The 23,364-nt window shown below is 46.8% G+C and overlaps 1 protein-coding gene and 1 long non-coding RNA gene across 8 annotated transcripts in view; one reads left to right on the top strand and one right to left on the bottom strand.

Moving 5' to 3' along the window:
• The window catches only part of GTF2IRD1 (GTF2I repeat domain containing 1), an 82,397-nt gene that overhangs the window by 21,764 nt on the left and 37,269 nt on the right, over positions 1-23,364 (top strand). Inside the window, exons 1-3 of one of the 7 annotated variants that reach the window (XM_053366324.1) lie at positions 49-73; positions 15,861-15,989; positions 19,606-19,747. In XM_053366324.1, the coding sequence (XP_053222299.1) occupies positions 15,867-15,989; positions 19,606-19,747 (265 nt within the window). In that variant the 5' untranslated portion in view covers positions 49-73; positions 15,861-15,866. Of the gene's footprint in view, positions 1-48; positions 74-13,185; positions 13,306-15,860; positions 15,990-19,605; positions 19,748-23,364 lie in introns of those variants that run through there. The other 6 variants (XM_053366322.1, XM_053366319.1, XM_053366320.1 and 3 more) reach the window with 6 other exon arrangements.
• Positions 1-23,364, bottom strand: part of LOC128402333 (uncharacterized) — a 50,324-nt gene that overhangs the window by 23,654 nt on the left and 3,306 nt on the right. The gene's annotated exons all lie outside the window — the stretch shown is intronic.

The raw sequence follows: 23,364 nt of genomic DNA, 5'->3' as shown, positions 1-23,364 counted from the left end.
AGTCGAGTCGAATGTTCAACTGCAGGTCAAAATTTCACACAACCGAACCAGGCCTATGTGAATTTAATTACAGGTGTGTTCATCCTTTTTTTTCTTTAAGGAGAGTGAAATCTAAATAACCTCCTGTGCTCATTCTCCTTCCTCTACGCTTTGAGAGAATTTAGAAGTATGCGAAACAGTGGCTGTGGGGTGTGTGAGTGTGTAGTGCTTTGCTGCAGCACACGAGAGTTTATGTCTTTGATCTCAAACAGCCCCATCACCAAAGGGATGCTGAACCCCAGGGAGCGCCATCCTTTTGAAACAGAAGCTTGAACGAATTCCCTCCAGATCTTCCAGAAATCAAAATAGAACGGCCTCTCTTTTTTCATGTCGGCAAAAGCTGTCTTGATTTTTTTATATATATAAAAAAATATGCTTTGCTCTCTCCCTTTCTCTATTCCCCTTAAACCACCCTGGGAATTGTAGCTCTGTGAGGGAAATAGGGGTCTCCTAACAACTCTCACCACACGTAAGAATCTATGGTTCCCAGGATTCCTTGGGGGAAGCCATGGCTGTTTAGGAACTGGAAGGCTGCATAGAATTGGAATTGCAGAGTTGGGAGGGACCCTGAGGGACATCTAGTCCAACCCCCTGCAATGCAGGAATCTCAACTAGATCATACATGACAGGTGGCTATCCAACCTCTGCTTAAAAACTTCCAAGGAAGGAGAATCAACCACCTCTCCTGGGAGTAGGTTCCACGGTCAAAAAGCTCTGTCAGAAAGCTTTTCCTGATGTTTATCTCCTTTCTTGTAACTTGAATCCATTGGTTCGGGTCCTCCCCTCTGACGCAGGAGAAAACAAGCCAGCCATTTAGATATTTGAAAATGGGTATCATGGCACCTCTCAGTCTCCTTTTTACCAGGCAAGACATACGCAGTTCCCTCAACTGTTCCTCCGTGTCTTGGATAAGGCCCCATGACTCTTCTCTCGGAGTCTTGTGGCTTCCGGACAGGCCTGGGCCCCGACGCCTCTTGCTGTACAAACCCATCGGTGTCTCCATGGGCAGGTTCCTCAGCAAGGACCTGTTTGTTTAGTTAATCCAAAGAGAAGTTCATATCTGAAGCACTCGTCTAAAAGCTCCTTCAAGGAGCTTCAGTGGGGTTATCTGGAGGTTCGGAGTACGTTGTCAGCTGATGACACTCGGCTCCATTTCTCCTTTACATCTGCAGGTGAGGCAGTGGAAGTGCTGGACCAGGAATAGGCAAACTCTGGCCCTCCAGATGTTTGGGACTACAGTTCCCATCATCCCTAGCTAACAGGACCTGTGGTCAGGGATGATGGGAATTGTAGTCCCAAACATCTGGAGGGCCGGAGTTTGCCTATGCCTGTGCTGGACCAATGTCTTGCCTCGGTAATGGACTGGATGAGAGCCAACAAATCGAAGCTCGATCCAGGAAAGACTATGGCACTGTTAAGAGGCAGTTCCCCAGACTGGATGGATGGGAGGTCACCTGCTTCTGATGGGGTTACACTGCCTCTGAAGGAGTGGGTACATAGCTTGGGGGTACTCCTGGATCCTTTGCTGTCGCTCGAAGCTCAGGTGGCCTCAACGGCACAGAGTGCCTTCCATCAGCTTCAGCTGGTGGCCCAGCTGCACACTTATCCGGATAGGGATAGATTCAGGTAGGTAGCCGTGTTGGTCTGACTCAGTTGAAATAATTTTTTAAAAATTAAAAAATATAAAAAATATAAAATAGTCTAGTAGCACCTTAGAGACCAACTAAGTTTGTTCTAGGTGTGAGCTTTCATGTGCTTTTTGAAGAAGTGTGCAGCAGAGTATCTGAAGAAGTGTGCATGCACACAAAAGTTCATACTTAGAACAAACTTAGTTGGTCTCTAAGGTGCTACTAGACCAGGGGTCAGCAAACTTTTTCAGCAGGGGGCTAGTCCACTGTCCCTCAGACCTTTTGAGGGGCTGGACTTTATTTTTTGGGGGGAAATGAACGAATTCCTATGCCCCACAAATAATCCAGAGATGCATTTTAAATAAAAGGACACATTCTACTCATGTAAAAACACGCTGATTCCCAGACCATCTGCGGGCCGGATTTAGAAGGCGATTGGGCTGGATCCGGCCCCTGGGCCTTGGTTTGCCTACCCATGTACTAGACTATTTTATATTTTTTATATTTTTTAAATTATTTAAACTGGATAGGAATAGCCTAACTTCTCTTGTCTATGCCCTGGTAACCTCTAGGTTAGATTACTGCAACGTGTTATATGTAGGGCTGCCTCTGAAGACAGTTTGGGAATTTCACCTGGTGCAGAATTCGGCAGCCGAGTTGCTCACCAGGGCAAAACCGTTTGAGCATATGACACCGATCCAAGCCTGCTTGCACCGGCTGCCAGTTTCAGGGCCCAGTTCATAGCGCTGGTTTTGACCCACAACTTTAAATCCAAGTCTGGCCTTTGAAGCTTTACTTGCTTCACTTCTGCTTTTATTTATTAAAAAGCTGTGGTTCCCACACGCCTCCCCAACCTCAAAACTCCTGTTTCGTTTGGCAGTTGTGTGTGGTTATTACATAAGCCTCTCACCACAGAAGATGTTTTTCTGCTGGGCCTTGGGGTGACCTGGTGACAAACAAGGTTGCCGTGAGCTTGTGCCCCTTTAATAGTCAAGTAGAAGAAGGAATTTCAGCAGGTTTCTTCTACACAGCGGTCTACGAGCCCTTTTCTTGCTTTCAACTGGCACTTGGACCTGTGAATATCTACTTCTTTTATCTATTATTTGTTAAATTTGTATCCCACCCTTCCTCCCCAAGCAGCGCAGGGCGGCAAACAGATACACAAAGCCAAACAAAACAAAACAAAAACACGAACCAGCAAAAACATCCTAAAAACAATGACAACCACAAAGGTTGCCAGGAATAGTATTCTTCGGGCACCAAATGTCAGGGCAAACTTTCACATTCCTCCCGAAAGTTAATAATGACAGAGATGAAGATAATAATGATAGAGACTAACTAGGAAGGGCATTCCACAACCGAGGGGACCACCACTGAAAAGTCCCTGCCAACGCAAAATTTACATTTGTTGCCCCACCCACTTTTGCCTCTGGCCCCACCCACTGCTGTCATGCGGCTCTTGGAAGGTTATTTCTATTTTATCGTACAGACCTATGCCTCTACCATCCTGGGAAGCATATATGTGCCTCTCCCCACCAGCTTTCAGATCTGTCCGAAGTATGACCACTTGTTCTAAAATAGGTGGGGGGAACTTGTTCCTCCCCAAAGCTGTACAACTATGGGGAAAAGTCTAGTGTTAGTCCTACTCTGAATAGACACACTGAAATTAGCGAATATGGCAAAAGCCACACCTGCACCACACTTTTAAAGTGCTCTGGTGCCACTTGAAAGAGTCGTGGCACATTGGTACATCTGTATTGTAAAGTAATATGTGAAAACCAATAAAAAAGGGGGGGGAAATAAAAAAAATGAAAGAGTCATGGCTTCCCCCAAAGAATCCTGGGAAATGTAGTTTGTAAAGAGTGCGTAAAGCTCTTAGGAGGACACACACGGCCCCCGTTCCCCTCACAGAGGGACAACTTCCAGAGTTCCCTGTGAGGAGGGACTGATAGTTAAACCACGTTGGGAAGTGTAGCTCTTTGAAGGAATGGGGTGCATGTGTGTGTTTCCTAACACCCACAACAAACTACACCTCCCAGGATTCTTTGGGGGAAGACATGATGGTTTTAAGCCGTATGATGCTGCTTTGAATGTATATAGAGAAGACACAGGAGGCCTTAATAAACACACAACCTCTGCAGTTGACCAGTCGTCGGTTTATATAATCACCTTCAATGGGTGGCTGGGAGTTTTTTTCTCTTTCTGTGTGTGCTCATTTCAAAATGGTGACTGCTCTGTGGGTTTCTCCCCCCTCCCACCCCAGTCGCTCAGCAAGCCTGAAGTGAAGGTCAAATCCTGGCCTGCTTGTAATCAATAGGAGCTTTGTTACTGACTCTGGGGTTGGAGCAGTGTGTGTGTATGTGTGGAGATTAATCTTTAATTGCTTCTTGGCTGAACTTCAAACAGGGTGGATTTTTATTTTTTTTGTAATAAGATTTTCCATTGTGCCCAGAGTTGCTGGAGGATATAGGTCACTTTTTTCCAGCTTTTTGTCAAAGTTGCCATTCCCCCCCCTTCCCTCTGTGTTAAAAACAAAGAGCAACCCCCCCCCCACACCCCGCTCCTGCTGAAACTTCAGATTGAGCCTTTTTTTGGTTCATAAAGATCACGGTGACTAAACACATGTGCTGGAATCTCCGTGTTTCCCTCACCTGACGGATCTTTCCCCCTGGCTTATTTTGCTTTAAAGGCCATGTGGGACCAATTATTTATTTCCTGCAGAAACGCATGTTAAGATGGCCAGGAGCTGCTTTGAGTTAGTGTAAAAAGAGCCTCGGTTTCCAAGGATTCGGAAATTCTAGTGCATAAAAGAGTGCTTTTCTTTCTTTTTAATGTGAAAAGCTGGTGTAGTCAATAAACATTGATTCAGTTTGAATGGGAGCGTTTGAAGATCCCGACTCATTTTTTTTTTTTAAGGAAGGGAGAAGTAACTGGATTCCGAGTTTGAGATGGCATCTTGGTAACAGAACAGCTTTTATAAATATGTGCCCTCTGTTTGATAATCGGAAATATTTATTAGTCAATATTCTCATGTCTGGTGCAGGGATGATAATATAAACCAAGGGGGGAATTGTTGCCTAAGAATCCCAATATTTCTCTTCATTTTCCCTTCGTCTTGTTAACCGCCCTGCGATCTTCAGAGGTATATACCGTATTCTTCGCTGTATAAGATGCACCAGACCACAAGATGCACCTAGTTTTTGGAGGAGGAAAACAAGAAAAAAAACATTGTGAATCTCAGAAGCCAGAACAGCAAGAGGGATTGCTGCGCAGTGAAAGCAGCAATCCCTCTTGCTGTTCTGGCTTCTGGGATAGCTGCGCAGCCTGCATTCGCTCCATAAGACGTACACACATTTCCCCTTACTTTTTAGGAGGGGAAAAGTGAGTCTTATAGAGCAAAAAATACGGTAAATTTAATTTTTTAAAAAAAAGAATAATAAATGAAACTTTAGACCCCACCCCTGTTGCCTAAGCTCCACCCACCCCGCATTGTTACGACAGAGCGGGAGAGGCTTGCAACAGGCTCCACCTACTCTGACAAGCACATTGCACATTCTAAATTTCATGCTGATCCCAGGGACTGGCAAAAGAAGAGGTGCAGTTTCGCAGGGAGGGACCAGGTCTGACTGTTGGAAGATTGGGGACTTTTTCATGCAGCACGTTGTTAAATTGTGGACCCTTTTTCTTTTTTTTAATAAATTTTTTATTGATTTTCCAACATAAATTAAAACACAATACAACTCACAATACATAGACAAACAAACATATAAACACGTATAATTTCATAACCTCTTTTTCTTAAGCCTTATTTCAACGACTTCCCCATGCCTCCCTTTTCTGCATCCCTGTTTTAAACTTTTTCAGCAACCCCTAATTTCAGTTACTTATAATTCACTTTCTTTAATCCTTTTTCTCTTACCCAATCATTTACCGCTGCAATTCTGTTTTACGTTACCCATGACATTTTAGCACTCATTAATTTAAATTGTGGACCCTTTTTCAGGAGTTATGGCCACCAACTTGGCTGGCTTTAACAGAGAAGTGGGTAAATTTAAGGACGGTACAGCTTATCATGATGGCTGGGACGTGTGCCTCCACAGCCAGAGGCAGTATCCTTCTGAATTCCAGTTGCTGGAAACCACAGGAGGGGGAGAGTCATGTTGCACTCAGGTCTTCGCTGTAAGCTTCTCAGAGGCAAATGCTTGGCCCCTGTGAGAACAGGATGCTGGGCTAATGGCCCACTGGCCTGTCATGGACTGGTTGGATGCAGAGAGAGAGGCACCAGCTGGGGAACCCCCAAGGGAAGAAGGCTCAGAGCACAGGGAGTGGTGGTGGGACAGTGATGAGGGGACAGAGGGAGAAGACTGGGAGGAGGTGGTGTCTGACGCTGAAGGGGGAACAGGGTTTAGTGAGCGGGAAGAGGCTGTGGCAGAGAGCAGTCCAGAATCAGAAGTAGAAGCGAAGGGTGGAGAGGAAGGGGGCGAAGAGGCAGAGATGAAGCAGACTGCTGAAGAAGCCAGGAGGTCTCCCTCTCCTGCTGTGACCAGCTTCCCTCCCTCTGATGTGACAGAACCAGAAGAGGTATGAAGAAGGAGGAGCAAAGATGGACAAGCCGAAGAAGTCTCAGGTTGCAAGAAAAGGACCTGAGGGAGGAGGCAAGACCTACTGGGAAGAGTTGCCGTGCTCACTAGGCCTGAGCTGTTTGGTTTCTTTGGATAAAGAGTTAACTTCACTGATGGCTTGTGGGTTATTACTGACCTGCTCCCGAGTACTGCCTTGACATTGCCTGATCCAGGAGGCTCTTCTTATGTTAAGAAATGAGCAGAGGGTTATGTGGGAGAAAAATTAGCTGTTCTAAAGGAAAGAACCCAACTTTGAGAAGGGACCATGGCTCAGTTGATAGAGCACCTGGCAGCTTGAGTTGGGCTGAGAGAGAACCCTGTCCAAATTCCTAGAGAGCTGCTGCCTGCCAGTGTAGGAAACACTGAGCTGGGTGAGCCAATGGCCTGACTTAGTATAAATAAGTTTATTCTGTTCCCTTGCTGCCATGCCCTGCCCATCTCTACCCATTCCTGTTTTCCGTACTGCCACCTAAACCTACCGCCCGCTTTTCAAGTTTTCCTTCAGAAACTTGGGAGCTCAAACCTTGGCTTTAATTTGAAATGCTCAGGATGATTCTCTGGAGATTGCCCTTTGGATGTTGTAGGCGACATTCCCAGGAGGCGATCGTAGATAATTCCTGGGGTCCTGCAAAATAAGTACACCATGTGTTTGCATTTCTAGCCCTTTTATAGCCTCCTTCGGCAGGTTGAGAAGCTGTGCAAAGCTGCACTTAATGGGAAACTGTATCTGCAGAAGTTTGGTTCAAAGGACGTGCACGCCAGGGGGACTCCCATGGAAGCTTCTCTCAGCTCATAAAATGGGAGCGATGCAACTGTATTGGGTTAATGGGCCCAAGAGGCTGTTATGGTTTTGATGTGCAACAGGAGAGAGAGGTGGTTAAAAGCGACTGGAAACACTCTATTTGTGTACAGTGGTACCTCGGGTTACATACGCTTCAGGTTACATACGCTTCAGGTTACAGACTCTGCTAACCTAGAAATAGTACCTCAGGTTAAGAACTTTGCTTCAGGATAAGAACAGAAATTGTGTAGCGGAGGCGCAGTGGCAGCAGGAGGCCCCATTAGCTAAAGTGGTGCTTCAGGTTAAGAACAGTTTCAGGTTAAGAACAGACCTCTGGAACGAATTAAGTACTTAACCCGAGGTACCATTGTAGTCCGAAATCCCAGAGAGCTTATGCCGGCCAGTGTAGGCATTACTGAGCTGGATGGGTGCAGTGTCCTGACTCAGCACCAGGCAGTTTCCTATGCTCTGAGAGGGCTGAGGGAAAGCGAAATGGATCCCCCCCCAAAATGGTGGTCCCTGCTGTGTTCAGCTCTCCTCCTTCCATTTCAGTTCTTGCCTTGCTGCCTTGTTCACCTGAAGAGTTGATTTCTTCAGCGAGCTAAAAGCTATTGACAGTCAAGATGAGCGCCAAATGGAGCAGAAATGTTGGGGCAGAGCAAAGCTCTCTGTCACTGATGTTGACAATGAGTTGGGCAGGGCTTTAGAAGTAATGTGATCCAGCACTCCATCCCGGATGTATAATTCCCATCCTCCCTGACTCTTCTGTCCTCACTGGGCACCTAAACAACCAGAGGGCTTGAGAGCACCAATGCCAATGTGGACAGCAACCAAAGCAGCATTCAGGGCTGGTCAGAGTCCAAGCAAGCAGGGTGCTGAGCAAAGGGTCAGGCGACAAGCAAAGGCAGAGCTGTCCAAGTCAGGTTTGGCACAAGCAAGAGATCCAGTAGCAGGGCAGGTGCCACAACCGAGAAGGCCCTCTGCCTGGTTCCCTGTAGCTTTGCTTCTCGCAGTGAGGAAACTGCCAGAAGGCCCCGGGCACTGGACCTCAGTGTCCGGGCTGAATGATAGGGGTGGAGACGCTCCTTCAGGTATACTGGGCCGAGGCCGTTTAGGCCTTTAAAGGTCAGCACCAACACTTTGAATTGGGCTCGGAAACGTACTGGGAGCCAATGGAGGTCTTTCAGGATCGCCAAGCTTTATAAGCATGTGAATTGAGCAGGTGCAAAGATGGCAACAGAATTAGGGTTGCCATACGGCCATAATTTTCCAGACATTGCCAGGATTCAGCCGTTGGAAACAGTGTCCGGGCGGGAATCCCTTAAATGTCCGGGAAAATCCAGACGTATGGCAACCCAAGTTGGAAGTGTAAATTTTGGTGAATTTCCTTTAAAATAGCTCAAAATCTTCTTTGTTTTTTTGAGATCTTGTAGAAAAAGCTCAATAACTTTTATGTCCAGATTTTCACTTTTTGAAATTTGGCAACCCTAAACAGAATCCCAGTTTTTAATTTTTTTCAGACTTTTGGAACTGATCAACACCCTTCTCTCCACTGCTTCTGAATTCGTCAGGCATTGCCCTTTTGCAGCCCAAGTTCTCCATCATAAGGTCTAGAGACCTGCCATTCTCAAAAGTAAATAAAAAGTGACCGTGGTAAAAGCTTGGACCTGGTGACATTGCAAAACAAAGCTGAACTTTCTCCCAAGGAAAGCAAACGCTTCTCTTGTTGTGCTCCCCATGTCCCGAACGCACCCTCAACCTGCCCCCTCCTCCTTCCACTTCCATATGCTTCCTCTTCTCCCCCTTCCGCTGGCTTCCCCGGATATCTGTCTGCAACCGTCAAAAACCAGGTCACGTTGCTTTCTCTGCATTCCAGAATCTCTGCTGTAGCCTTTGGCTGTGAAAGAAGGAGCCACCAGAACAGGACAGTGGTGAAGGATTTTGCTCACCGGATCAGCAAAAATCCATTTGCTTCATGACGGCACCTTGCACAATCTTCTCCAGAGTCGAGACCATTGGCCTGGCCTGCCCAGTGCTGTTTCCACTGACTTGCAGCAAATCTGCAGGGTTTCAGGCAGAGAAAAGTGGTTCCCAGCTCCACCTAGAGAGCAAATTTCCAGGTTTTCAGGCCGGAGTCCTTCCCAAGCCTATCTGGAGATGCCAAAGGTTGAACCTGCATTCCTTTTCCTGCTCTGTGGCTACTAACTCTGATGGCCTCAGAAGCAAGCCTTCCTCCTTTAGCAGAAAATGCTAGTCCTTGTCTTTTGCTGAAACTCAGCCTAAGTAGGGTGAACGGGGCATTTTTTCTCTCCTGCTCTGTCTTATTTTATTATAATTTTTTGCATCTGTACCCCACCTTTTTCTCTAAGGAGCTCAAGGCGAATGTCAGTTGCTGGAAACTGCAGGAGGGGAGAACGTTGCTGCTGTCAGGTCCTGCTTGCGGGGTTTTCCATAGGTGCATCTAGTTAGCAGCTGTGAGAACAGGACCCTGGACTCGATGAGCCCCGGCCTCATCCAGCAGGGTTGACTTATGTACTCTACTGCTGAGCTGCAGCCTTTACTAAGGAAGCTTCCTTACGCTGAGTCCGGCTGCTGAGTCTTTATCTCTCTCGCAAAGATGAAAAAGCAAGCATGGTTCTTTGCATCTTCTTTTTTATTTATAAATTTATTCATTTGGTTTTTCAGATTAAAATTTTACAGTCATATCCAACATGCAACATAGAAACAAGATTCCAGAGAATCTCCTGGACTTCCCTCCTCCCCTTTGTGGGTCCTATTATTAATCATTTCCCCTTGCGTCTTTTATAACAATCCAAATATTTTACCTTTCCATTGTGCCCAAAATTCACCATTAAACTACAAGTGTTATTCCAATCCTACTAACGATTTTAACTGCTTACAATGATTTTTAAGATAAATTATAAATTTTCCCCGTGGTTCTTTGCATCTTCAGATTGGATAGGACAGGGTTATTTTTCTATCAAGCCTTGTATTTCCTATAATAAACTTAGCTCTTTCTTGTTCCACCTCTACGATTCTCATACCCTCCAACATTTCTCTGATGAAAATAGGGATGTCCAATTCTAAGGTTGCCATAGGTCCTCTTTTTCCGGGATATGTACTCTTTTTTCATGAGTAGAGTCATCATAGTGATCCATAGTTAAAAGCAGAAGTTGGTATTGTGTCCTCTTCTTTGCTCTTCAAAATACGGCAACTAGACTATTCCATATTAATAATAATAATTTTCTTATTTATTCCCCTTCTCATCTGACTGGGTTGTCCCAGCCACTCGGGACGGCTTCCAACATATATAAAAACATAATAAAACATTAAACATTTTAAAAGTCCCTATGCAGGGCTGCCTTCAGATGTCTTTTAAAGGTTGCATAGTTACTTATCTCCTTGGCTCTGGGGTCGCATAACTCCATACCCTTCAATATTTATCTGATGATAATAGGGATGTCCTAAGGAAAAGCGGGACGCGGGTGGCGCTGTGGGTAAAAGCCTCAGCGCCTAGGGCTTGCCGATCGAAAGGTCGGCGGTTCGAATCCCCGCGGCGGGGTGCGCTCCTGCTGCTCGGTCCCAGCGCCTGCCAACCTAGCAGTTCGAAAGCACCCCCGGGTGCAAGTAGATAAATAGGGGCCGCTTACTGGCGGGAAGGTAAACGGCGTTCCGTGTGCTGCGCTGGCTCGCCAGATGCAGCTTTGTCACGCTGGCCACGTGACCCGGAAGTGTCTGCGGACAGCGCTGGCTCCCGGCCTCTAGAGTGAGATGAGCGCACAACCCTAGAGTCTGTCAAGACTGGCCCGTACGGGCAGGGGTACCTTTACCTTTTACCTAAGGAAAAGCAGGACATTTCAGGTTTAAATCAGACACCAGGATGGCTTCTGTAAATCTGGGACTGTCCCTGGGATACTTGGAGGGTTTGGATTCTGTGTCAGAATGGGCCTTTGTATGTTCCTTGTGAGTGCGGCAGTTTTGCTCAATAGAAGAAAATATTTAATTATGATATATATTTTTAAGGCATTGGCCAACCCATTTAAAACGCCCCCCACCTCCTTCCTCATTTCTTTCCTCTGCCAGTCGTGTTTTACATCCATCCGTGCACGGTGGGGAGAAGGAGTTTGATCCCAGACCCCCACAGAGCCTGGTGGAATCTTTTTGTCTGCTTAGCAAATTGAGTTAAACCGAGCTGGCTTCATTCTTATTCTCCAGACAGGCGCTCCCAGACTCAACAATTCCTCCTCCTCTCCTGCGTTAGAGGTTTTCTGTCTCTGTTCCCCTGCCCACCCCCACAACTGTGAATGATGGCCATCTTCATCACCACTCCCTTTTAGCAGTGGAGGTTGCTCCCACAAGGACCACATTCGCATATGACACCACTTTAAGCCCTCATGGTTTCCCCCAAAGCATTCTGGGAGCTGTAGTTTGTTATGGGTGCTGAGAGTCGTTAGGAGACCCCTGTTCCCTTCACAGCTACAATTCCTAGAGGTCCCTCTGTGAAGAGCGGTTGGTTGTTAGACCGCTCTGGGAATTGTAGCACTGTGACGGGGAACACACATCCATGGCAGGGGAAAGAGTTGTTGCAAAACGAGAGCCAGTGTGGTGCAGTGGTCAGAGTGTCAGACTAGGACATCAGAGGTAAAGGTAAAGGGACCCCTGACCATTAGGTCCAGTCGTGACCTACTCTGGGGTTGCAGTGCTCATCTCGCTTTATTGGCCGAGAGAGCCGGCGTACAGCTTCCGGGTCATGTGGCCAGCATGACAGAGCCGCTTCTGGCGAACCAGAGCAGCACACGGAAACGCCGTTTACCTTCCCACCGGAGTGGTACCTATTTATCTACTTGCACTTTGACGTGCTTTTGAACTGCTAGGTTGGCAGGAGCAGGGACTGAGCAACGGGAGCTCACCCTGTTGTGGGGATTTGAACCGTAGCCCAAGGAGGTGGGGGTCAGGGGGATGAAAAGGTTTTCGACTGTGACATCACGTCGATATCATTTGTGGAGTCCTGTATCTTTGCCCAGGGATCCTCGAAAGATTTTGTAAAGCAAAACCAACCTGATTTGCACTAATTTTTAAATTTGAATTTTTGCATGGTTTTTATTGTATGTATGGTTGCTGTAAACCGCTCTGGTTTTGGTTTTGTTTTTTAAAAAAACCCCAATATGAGTAGTGGTATACAATTTTTTTTAGATTGGGAAGCAGCTCTCCTGAGGTTTTAAAAACGGTTGAATTTCAGTTTTTGGCACGCCAAAAATATTTCTTAATAATAAAATGCGTTCAGAAATACATATTCAGGGCCGTCTTTAACAGATGCAGTGCCAGGGTGCAAATATCGGCCCAGTGCCCCCAAATTACCACGGATAGTGTTGGGGTGGCTGTAGCTGCGCACTGCCAGCCATGGGGGGGCGCATCTCTCTCCCATGCCGCTGCAGGAGAGCGATCCCCCCAGAGGCTTGGGAGGGAAGCTGCACACCCACCAGCCTTATGGTTGGCGGGGCGCAGCTGGCGGGCGTGTAGGGAAAGGGGAGGCCGCCTGCTAAGCCGTGTAGCTCCCCCACTTGCTGGGGCGCCCCTGAGAGGCCGGCGCCCTGGCGCAACGCACCACTAAGCCCTATGGGAAAGACGGTTCTGTACGTATTTTTAAGATGCATCTTTTTCAGAAAAAGAAATCACAGGTAGATAGGGAAACAGATGGAATAGACTTATGAATGAACACACAGAAAACTGATACGGTCCGGAAATAGACTGACCCATCCACCCCTATTCTATTCTAGTCATTCCTCCCTCCGTTCCCTCCTTCTGCTTTTTTCTGTGTTGGAGGAATCCCTCCCCCTTCTTGAGACGGAGCATTTTGTCATAGCAGCCCTCCACCCACAGACTGCAGCGGTGTAACTGAGACACAGTCTTCTTCTTTTCTCACTGCCTCCCTGAGAGCCAGGCCAAGGAAACTACAGAAGCCTGTTTATAGAAAGAAGATGAAGAAGTGAGGCAGGGTTTCGTTTTAAAAACAACAAAAAAAACCCACCCAATGTTACTGCGCCAAAATCATTTACAGCAGGAGGCAGGTGTTTGGGACGTGAAGCAGGAAGACAGTGAGGGGTGAGGAATAATAGGATCCAAGCGCATAACAGTTGTCAAAATCCAAATGTGTAGGATAAGGGTTGCCAGACCCCCAAGTTTCCAGGTTTGCCTGGCCCTCCCCAGGTGGCAGGAGGAGGGCAGGAATCACCAGGTGAGCAAGAGTGGCGTTAAATGTATTTATTTTTTATTATGAAGACGAAGCGCACAGCTTGCAAGTGACTGCAAATTATTGCATAGACTCTCCAGGTGGATTAGGGTGGTGATCCTGTCTTCCTCAGCTCCCTCCAACCCTTCTCCCAATTAACCTCCGTCTCCAGGAATAAGTGGTAGGAGGGAGTGCAAAGGAAGAATCACCAGGGCCCACCCCCATGACATCAGCGGGGCCATCACTAAGTTTCAGGTTTGGGCCCTGAAATTGCAGGATCTGGGATGCTCCTGACCAATGTTAGAAACTCATATATATGAGCTAATTGCCAAACAGCACCTTAAACCTAGGTTACAGTTGCCACAACGGAATGTCTAGGCACCATTTTGTTTTTTACAATGAAATTAATATTAAATAAGTATATATATAAATAAATAATACACTGGTTTATATTTCAAAGGGGGGGAAATCTCCACGTGGTTTAAAACACATTAAAACATCCAATAAAACAACCCAGAATAAAACAAATTCAAGCTTCAAGGAAAATATTTCAGATCCTTCTCTAAGTGACATTTTGCTTTCCCCATACCGTGAAACCTCAGAAACTGAACGCCTGTAGAATCAAACGTTTCGACTCCCAAACGATTGAAAACCAGAAGTGATTGTTCTGGTTTTCGAATGATTTTCAGAAGCCGAATGTCCGGCATGGCTTCCGATTGGCTGCAGGACACTCCTGCAGCCAATCGGAAGCCGCACCTCGGAAGTCGAACATTTTGGAAATTGAATGGACTTCCAGAACAGATTCTGTTTGACTTCCAAGGTACATCTGTATTTATTTAGTTACCTACTTAATTTATAGAGCTGCCCCATAGCAGAAGTACTCTAGGAAGCCATGTGGTGTAGTGGTTAGAGTGTCAGACTAGGACCTGGGGGAGCAGGGTTCAAATCCCCACTCAGTCCTGAAACTCAATGGGTGATCTTGGGCCAGTGAGCCTCTGAACCTCCCTCACAGGGCCGTTGTAGGGTTTAACTGAGGAGGTGTGGGGGTGAACCGTGTACTCCTTGGAGAAAAAGGTGGGAGATACAGTGGTACCTCGGGTTACATACGCTTCAGGTTACAGACTCCGCTAACCCAGAAATAGTGCTTCAGGATAAGAACAGAAATCGTGCTCCGGCGGCAGCAGGAGGCCCCATTAGCTAAAGTGGTGCTTCAGGTTAAGAACAGTTTCAGGTTAAGTACGGACTTCCGGAACGAATTAAGTACTTAACCTTAGGTACCACTGTAAAGGCATTAAATAAACTCTCCTGGTTGCCTGCTGAAAAATGCTGGAGGGACTAGCTAGACGGAGATGCTCATTGCCAGAGTGGCACCCAGAGATCTCCATGGGGGTCGCAGTTGGACCTGTGCCCGTGGCGCATGGGGAATTTCTAACGCTGCTCCTGGCCTGGCAGCCTTTTGTTGTTGTTTAGGCGTTTAGTCGTGTCCGACTCTTCGTGACCCCATGGACCAGAGCACGCCAGGCACTCCTGTCTTCCACTGCCTCCCGCAGTTTGGTCAGACTCATGTTTGTAGCTTCGCGAACACTGTCCAACCATCTCATCCTCTGCCGTCCCCTTCTCCTTGTGCCCTCCATCTTTCCCAGCATCAGGGTCTTTTCCAGGGAGTCTTCTCTTCTCATGAGGTGGCCAAAGTACTGGAGCCTCAGCTTCAGGCTCTGTCCTTCCCGTGAGCACTCAGGGCTGATTTTCTTAAGAATGGATAGGTTTGGCAGCCCTTATGTAGGAGCATTCTGTGAACAGGAGGGTTCCCCATCAAACGTGAGAAGGTACCGTCTCTTCTACACCCATGTCTTTAGGAAGCTTCTCGGCAGAGCATTCTTCAGCTGGGGAATGTTATAAATGGGACTGCGTTCAAAAACAACCTGGAAACTGCAGTTTGGTTCAAAACACAACCACAATCCCATTAGCAGGGACTTGGCCTTTCACTCCTAGAACTGCAGCGCTTGTAACCAGCTCCCAGTTGGTTTCCAGGCTCAGTGTAAAACGCTGGTTTTCACCGATAGAGCCTTAAACAACTTAGGAGCTAACTGATTGTGTCTTAGATGACCTCGAGGCCATATTTAGATGCCCTGCTCTGAGTGCTCCCACCAAGTGACGGAGAGGGTCTTATCGCTGGTGTCTCCATTGTTATGGAATAGCTGCCCCAGAGAGGCTCACCTGGAACGTTCCTTATGATCCTTTCAGTACCACACAAAGACAATTTTATTTGACCAGACATTTGAACAAGGCTGTGTTTTGAAACAAGTTCTAGGCTTGTGCCTTTCAAAGAAACCTGATGCTCTAGTGTAATTTTGAGCTGAATTGCCATGCGTCTTTATTCTGTTTCCATTGGAAAAAGAGTTTTATCTTGTTTTTCTTCATCTTCTTCAAATAGATTTTCTTGCTGTAATTGCTGTATTTTAAAAATATGGGATAGAGTATTTTACAAATTTTATTGAGGGGTGGCCATATAAATTTAAATAACAAATAATAACGGAGGTCTCGTTCTTGTTGGTTTCCAGGTGGCTATGGCACTGCTGGGGAAGCTGTCTGAGGGGCTTCCAAACAACTCCAGGTCTGACCAGTGGCACTTAGTCTTCTCTCAAAAAGATGAAGTCATCACCAGCTTAGTATCTGCCTTAGATTCTATGGTAAGCTTCTTCCTCTGCCTCTTCTCTGCACCAAACCGTACGACGTTAAAAAACATTAAAGTGTGGATTCCTTGTGAAGGGGCTAGCAGAGATCTCTGTGAGGGCCAAACCACGCATGATGTGCAAACTTTAATGTGGTGGGAAGGTGTGTGTGTGCTTGAGACAAGACTTATGGAAGTCCTCTCTGGTATCTTGTTTCCTGAGGCACCGCTGCTCTGCTGCTTTTGCGATGGTCACTCACTCCACAGAGCAGGCATCCCCAAACGTTTTGGGACTCCAACTCCCATCATCCCTAGCTAACAGGACCAGTGGTCAGGGTTGATGGGAATTGTAGTCCCAAAACATCTGGAGGGCCAAGTTTGGGGATGCCTGCCACAAAGTGACGAGATGCTAGAACTCAGCAACATGTTGTAACATGCAAGACGGATTTTAAAAAATACTTCTTCACACTAGCCCATAGTTAGATTGGTGATTGTTCTTCTTTTAAAGCACCTGAATTGGTGCCAAACAAATTCTTGGAGGAGGCAGCCAGGGGCTTTTTGGCTATGGTTACAGGGAACCAGACAAGAGGGCCTTCTCAGTAGTGGCACCCGCCCTGTGGAACGCCCTCCCATCAGATGTCAAGGAAATAAGCAGCTATCTTATTTTTAAAAGACATCTGAAGGCAGCCCTGTTTAGAGAAGTTTTTAATATGTAATGCTGTATTGTTTTTAATACTTGATTGGGAGCCACCCAGAGTGGCTGGGGAAACTCAGCCAGATGGGCGGGGTATAAATAATAAATTATTATTATTATTATTCCGTGGACAGAGGCAGCGATGCTTCTGAATACCAGTTGATGGAAACTGCAGGCGGGGAGAGGGCTCTTGTGTTCGAATCCTGCTTTTGGGTTTCCCTCAGGCATCTGGTTGCCCACAGTGAGAAGAAGTTGCTGGACTAGATGGGCCATTGTCCTGACGCAACAGGCTCGTATTAAGTTTTTATGACACAAAAAAATGCCCATTTCATTGCGCAATGATAATAAGATTCTAATACATAAAGTAAGTTGAATTGAGGTGGAGGGAAGTCACACAGGTGTACCCTTATGTTCATTTCTTTTTTATTATTTCACTTTTTCTGTATACAGTGGTGCCTCGCAAGACGAAATTAATTCGTTCCGCGAGTCTTTTCGTCTTGCGTGGTTTTTCGTCTTGCGAAGCTCGGTCAGTCGCAACTGCACCTCTTCAAGCGGTTTTAAGAAAAAAGGAAACAAACTCGCAAGACGTTTTCATCTTGCGAAGCAAGCCCATAGGGAAAATCGTCTTGTGAAGCAACTCAAAAAACGAAAAACTCTTTCGTCTTGCGAGTTTTTCGTCTTCCGAGGCATTCGTCTTGCGAGGTACCACTGTATTTTCATTTTTAAGTTTGGTTAACATATACTTAGGACGTGGGTGGAGCTGTGGGTTAAACCACAGAGCCTAGGACTTGCCGATCAGAAGGTCGGCGGTTCGAATCCCCATGACGGGTTGAGCTCCCATTGCTCGGTCGCTGCTCCTGCCAACCTAGCAGTTCAAAAGCACGTCAAAGTGCAAGTAGATAAATAGGTACCGCTCCGGCGGGAAGGTAAACAGCGTTTCCGTGCGCTGCTCTGGTTCGCCAGAAGCGGCTCTGTCATGCTGGCCACATGACCCGGAAGCTGTACGCCGGCTCTCTCGGCCAATAAAGCGAGATGAGCACTGCAACCCCAGAGTCGGTCACGACTGGACCTAATGGTCAGGGGTCCCTTTACCTTTACCTTTAACATATACTTATGTATAAGATAGTTTAAGAGTTGTGAAATTGTTTATTTTTTCTTTTATTCTTTTTCATGACTAATTTTTTTTTTAAAAAAAATTTTTTAAATGCCCATTTCCTCTTGCCCACTATTTGCTGAGCTGCTGTGATGTGACTGAGGGGGAAGGATCAGTCCTGGAATGTTTCCTAGGGACAGGAAAGAAGACTATGAGGGAACATGTCAGAGAGTGGACACTGCACTCCTGTTGCCTTATGATGATATTACGGACAAACAGCTTCAGGGATTTGGGCTCTGAAGTGAAAACCGCTCCCTCGCATCCACAGCCAGAAGGGTTTTGAAGTCAGAATCTTTAAGAACACATATTGAGGTTTCTATTAACCTTTATGCTGGAATCTGCTGTTTGATCGTCCCTTGTGTGTTGCAAACTCCTGTGTGAGGTTTTCCACAACAAGACAGTGATGGCTTTTATCTCTGTGACAAAAGAAAATAATTTGCATGAATTTCTGCAAAAAAAAAAGAAGAAGTAAGTCTACTCTGCTTTTTGATGGCTTAAAAAAAATGAATCCCATGATGAATCTTACATAAGTTTATTTTTTTTCCTTATACAAGATGTGTGTGCCTGGCTACATCTCTGCATCAAAAGTGATCTTATTTTAACTACGAAAGAGATCAGACAGGGAACAGTTTGTGTGTGTGTGTGTGTGTGTGTGTATTCGCACACACATATTTTCAAAATGCTATAAATAAAAAGAGAAGCTCTTTAAATAAAAGCCCTGTTCAGGGGGACACATTTAGACTACACATGCTTGAAACCGATTAAGCTGAAATGGATTCCCCATACACTGTTCTCACCCCTGAAACTGTAGCTGCATGAGAATTCTGTGATGGATTCGTAGGCTTGTAAGTCACGTGAGGCAGAGACCTCTTCCATTGTGCTTCATAATGCACACACAAAAAATTATGTGTGTGTACATGCTTAAAATTTATACACCATTTGGTTGTAAAAAAAAACCCCAAACAAACTCAAAGTGGTTTACAAATAAGATAAAACAATGAAATTATTGATGAAAACAATTAACAACGGTTGAAAACATTCAAAAAATAAAAGCCAGCAATAGACTAAAAACATTGAAGCATGCATCAATGGGCCATCAACAGTCTACATATCTGGGCAGGCTTACCTAGGAGAAAATGTTTTTAGTGGGCGCCGAAAAGAGTACAGTGAAGGCACCTGCCTTCAAGAGGCAGGGAGTTCTGTAGTGTAGGTGGTGCCACACTAAAAGATTGAGTTCTTGCAAATGCAGAATGGGTATTATGGGGCATTTGTAACAGTGCTGGTTTTGCAGATCGAAGCAGTCGAGTGGGTCTGTATTGGGTAAGGTGATCTTGCAGGAAAACTGGTTCCAAGTTGCTCAGCATTTTATATACTAATAGTAACACTTTGAACTTGACTTGCTAGCAAATTGGGAAACAGTGTGGGTCTCTTTGCAGCAGAGATATGCTGACAGGACCTCGCTCCCATCAGCAATCGTGCTGCAGCATTCCTCACCAGCCGCTACTTCCAGAAACTAATTGGCAGCTGCATTCAGGCCAGAATTGGTGTTAGGTCATACCTGCAACCAGTAAATCTCCTGTGTAGAATGCTTTTGCAGCAGTCCAGAAGAAGATTTCCTGGTACTGGTATGGCAATCTCTTAAAATATTCTCACATGCTGTTTTATTACACTCCCATTGCTAAGCTGCCTTGGAGGTCCCCTTGTCTCAGAAAGACAAGACAGAAAAATGTAGACTAAATCATGATTAAATTCAAACCACCCTGGTTCTCTCTTCTCTTTCTTTCCCAGTGTTCAGCACTTTCTAAATTAAACGCTGAGGTTGCCTGCATCGCGGTCCACGATGAAAACACCTTTGTCGTCGGGACGGAAAAAGGGAGGATCTTCATGAACACGAGGAAGGAGGTCCAAGCGGATTTCAAGAAGTTCTGCAGTAAGTATTGGGTTGTCCTGCGTCTGGCCAGGATGGGGTGAGGTCAGATCCTGCTGCCTGCACACCTTAAGCTTGGGTAGAACTGGATAGAATGGTAGCAGAGCCATATTTCCTCAGTCTTGGGCCTGCCCCAATCTTGTAGAATTGAGGATTGAGGCTGAATCCTGACAAGACAGAAGTACTGTTCTTGGGGGACAGGGAGCAGGCTGGTGTAGAGGACTCCCTGCTCCTGAATGGGGTAACTGTGCCCCTGAAGGATCAGATGCGCAGCCTGGGAGTCATTTTGGACTCACAGCTGTCCATAGAGGTGCAGGTCAATTCTGTGTCCAGGGCAGCTGTCTACCAGCTCCATCTGGTACACAGGCTGAGACCCTACCAGAGTGGTGCATGCTCTGGTTATCTCCAGCTTGGACTACTGCAATGCGCTTTACGTGGGGCTAGCTTTGAAGGTGACTCGGAAACTGAAATTAATCCAGAATGCGGCAGCTAGACTGGTGACTGGGAGTGGCCGTCGAGACCATATAACACCTGTCCTGAAAGACCTCCATTGGCTCCCAGTACGTTTCCGAGCACAATTCAAAGTGTTCGTGCTGACCTTTAAAGTCCCAAACGGCCTCGGCCCAGTGTACCTGAAGGAGCGTCTCCACCCCCATCGTTCTGCCCGGACACTGAGGTCCAGCTCTGAGGGCCTTCTGGTGGTTCCTTCCCAGCGAGAAGTGAGGTTACAGGGAACCAGACAGAGGGCCTTCTCAGTGGTGGCGCCCGCCCTGTGGAACGCCCTCCCATCAGATGTCAAGGCAATAAGCAACTATCTTACTTTTAAAAGACATCTGAAGGCAGCCATTTAGGGAAGTTTTTAATGTTTAATGCTGTATTGTGCTTTTAATATTTGGTTGGGAGCCACCCAGAGTGGCTGGGGAAACCCAGCCAGATGGGCGGGGTATAAATAGTAAATTGTTGTTGTTGTAGAAGAGGGGCAGGCAGATGTGAAGCTTTCAGGACACGTTTGTTCCTACTATGGCATATAAACATACAAAGGGTCCCTGCTGGATCCTGCCAGTGGACCATCCAGTCCAGCACCCTGTTCTCACAGTGGCTGGCCCGACTCCCCCAAGAAGCCTGTTGCTGGAAACTGAGTGTGTTTCAGCTGTCGTTCAGCGTTAGAACATCAGCTTTTCATGCAAGTTGCAATTCTCAGCATCTGCAGGTAGGGCTGGGAATATCCTGGAGAATGAAAGAGCTTTTATGCTAGCTCGTCTTCAATGCAGTCCCCCCCGCATCATCTGTATTGTTTGGAACGTTTCAGAAAATCCCCTTCCAGAACAGATTCTGTTCCTGTAATAAGAAAACACCAGATACAATACATCACATAATTCTCGATCGCCCTCTTCTTGACACCCGTCGCACAGATCTCCTAGTTGACTCCCTTACAGCGAGAAATATCGATTTGCAAAGTGTCTGTAATCCAATATTTGTTGAGGGATGATACTCCCGAAACTACCAAGATTGTTTCGGGGTACTTAGCTGAGATCTTTAAAGCTAAATCTAAAGTTGCCTGATTTATTCAATGGTGGTTATCTGGTATTTTATATATGGTATATGTTTGGATTACCAATGTGTTTGGATGACTTTGTATGATTTTATGATTTTCTTGTTTTAACTTATGCCAATAAAGGATAGTTACAAGTTACAAGAATGAAAGACAAGAAAGATGGTGGCTTTGAGATTTTTGTGTGTATGTGTGTGTGTGTGTGTGTGTGTGTGTGTGTATATATATATATATATATATATATATATATATATATATATATGCATGCTTCATGGGGCAATGCTGTGATTTGCCCCAATGGCCTCCGCTGTGTATGACCGAGCCTCCACTCAGTTGTGATGGAATTACAGAATCCTGGCATTGTAAGAGTTAGAAGGGACCCCGTGGGTCATCTAGTCCAACCCCCTACAATGCAGGAATCTTTTGCCCAAAGTGAGGCTCAAACCCACAACCCTTAGATTAAGAGCCTCACGCTTTACTGACTGAGCTCTGTGTGGGTTTGATTTGCAGGATGCTCAGAGGGCAGGCAGGCAAGCGCTTCCTAGTTGGGCTTTTTCTGTGGGACAAAGTGGCTTAAAGCCTTGTAAACAAAAAACACATGTTTGCTTAGTTATAATCCCGAGGTTTCTGATGTGCTAGGAAAACCAGGCGGGGGCCTGCGTACTCCATGCTGGCAGAGAGTTTATGCTTAATCCCCTCAGTGGGACTGCTCAAGAACAGTTCATTCTCCGGCAAATATTAGCCTTGCTAGGCTGTCAAGGTCAACGCTGGCTTGGATTATATGCAGAGTCTGCACCAGCTGCGAATTTCGCCCGGAGTCTAATCCATTTCTGAGCTTTCAGCATTAGCAAAGACTGCGGCCTTTTGCTTCGCTCCTGGTATGTGTTTCACACGGCCAGAAATGGAGCAAAGAGGCTGGAATTTGAGGGGCAGTTTGATTCTTAAACCATGGGTTTAAGAAATAAAATTTAAGAAAATATTTCCTTTAAAAATCTCTGCCTGATCTTCCCTTTTGCTTTTCGTCCATATTTCTCTGCCCTTTCCTTAGGGAAGGGACTGGGTCAGGGGCTCGCTGGATGAGGAAGAGTGGTGGGCATAGCTGTCAACTTTCCCCTTTTCTTGCGAGGAATCCTATTCGGAATAAGGGAATTTCCCTTAAAAAATGGGAAACGTTGACAGCTATGGTGGTGGGAGCCCCCCGCCCAAGAGCCCCCCAGGGACGAGACAGAAGATGACAATTTACCGTATTTTTCGTCCCATAGAACGCTCCGTTCCATAGGACGCACCTAGTTTTTTGGGGGGGAAATAAAGGAAATTTCCCCCCCTTTATTTCCCCCCCCCAAAGCAGATCGGAGAAACCAAACCAGGTCGAGGAACAGCGGGATGGCGGCGCTGCGCCTCCCTGCTGTCCCCCGAGCTTGTGGGGCTGGCCGATGTCTGCCCGGCGCGAGGGGCGCTCTGCTTCAGGGCGCCCTGCCCGCCGGGCGGCAGGCTGCTATCCACAGCGTAGGGAGCCGTGCGGGACCTCCCGCAGGGCTGCCTAGGCTGCGGATGTGTTCCCGAAGCAGCGGGCGCTCTGCTTTCAGCGTGCCCGCCGCTCCAGGAAGCAGGCTGCTATCCGCAGCCTAGACAGCCCTGCGGGACCTCCCGCAAGGCTGCCTAGGCTGCGGATGTCTTCCCGAAGCGCCGGGCGCCCTGAAAGCAGAGCGCCCGACGCTCCGGGAAGCAGGCTGCTATCCGCAGCCTAGACAGCCCTGCGGGACCTCCCGCAGGGCTGCCTAGGCTGCGGATGTCTTCCTGAAGCCTGGAGAGCGAGAGGGGTCGGTGCGCACCGACCCCTCTTGCTCTCCAAGCTTCAGCGAAAGCCTGCATTCGCCCCATAGGACGCACCCAGATTTCCCCTTCATTTTTGGAGGGGAAAAAGTGCGTCCTATAGGGCGAAAAATACGGTAGATCCCAGATCTTGCTGAACAATGGGCCAGACAGGCCAGAGGAGGAGCCCTCTCCCTTGACACAGCCTTTACAGTGGTACCTCGGGTTACATACACTTCAGATTACATACGCTTCA

This window comes from Podarcis raffonei, chromosome 15 (assembly GCF_027172205.1).
Source record: "Podarcis raffonei isolate rPodRaf1 chromosome 15, rPodRaf1.pri, whole genome shotgun sequence".
Taxonomy (NCBI): domain Eukaryota; kingdom Metazoa; phylum Chordata; class Lepidosauria; order Squamata; family Lacertidae; genus Podarcis; species Podarcis raffonei.
This window is presented reverse-complemented; position numbering and strand designations above follow the sequence as displayed.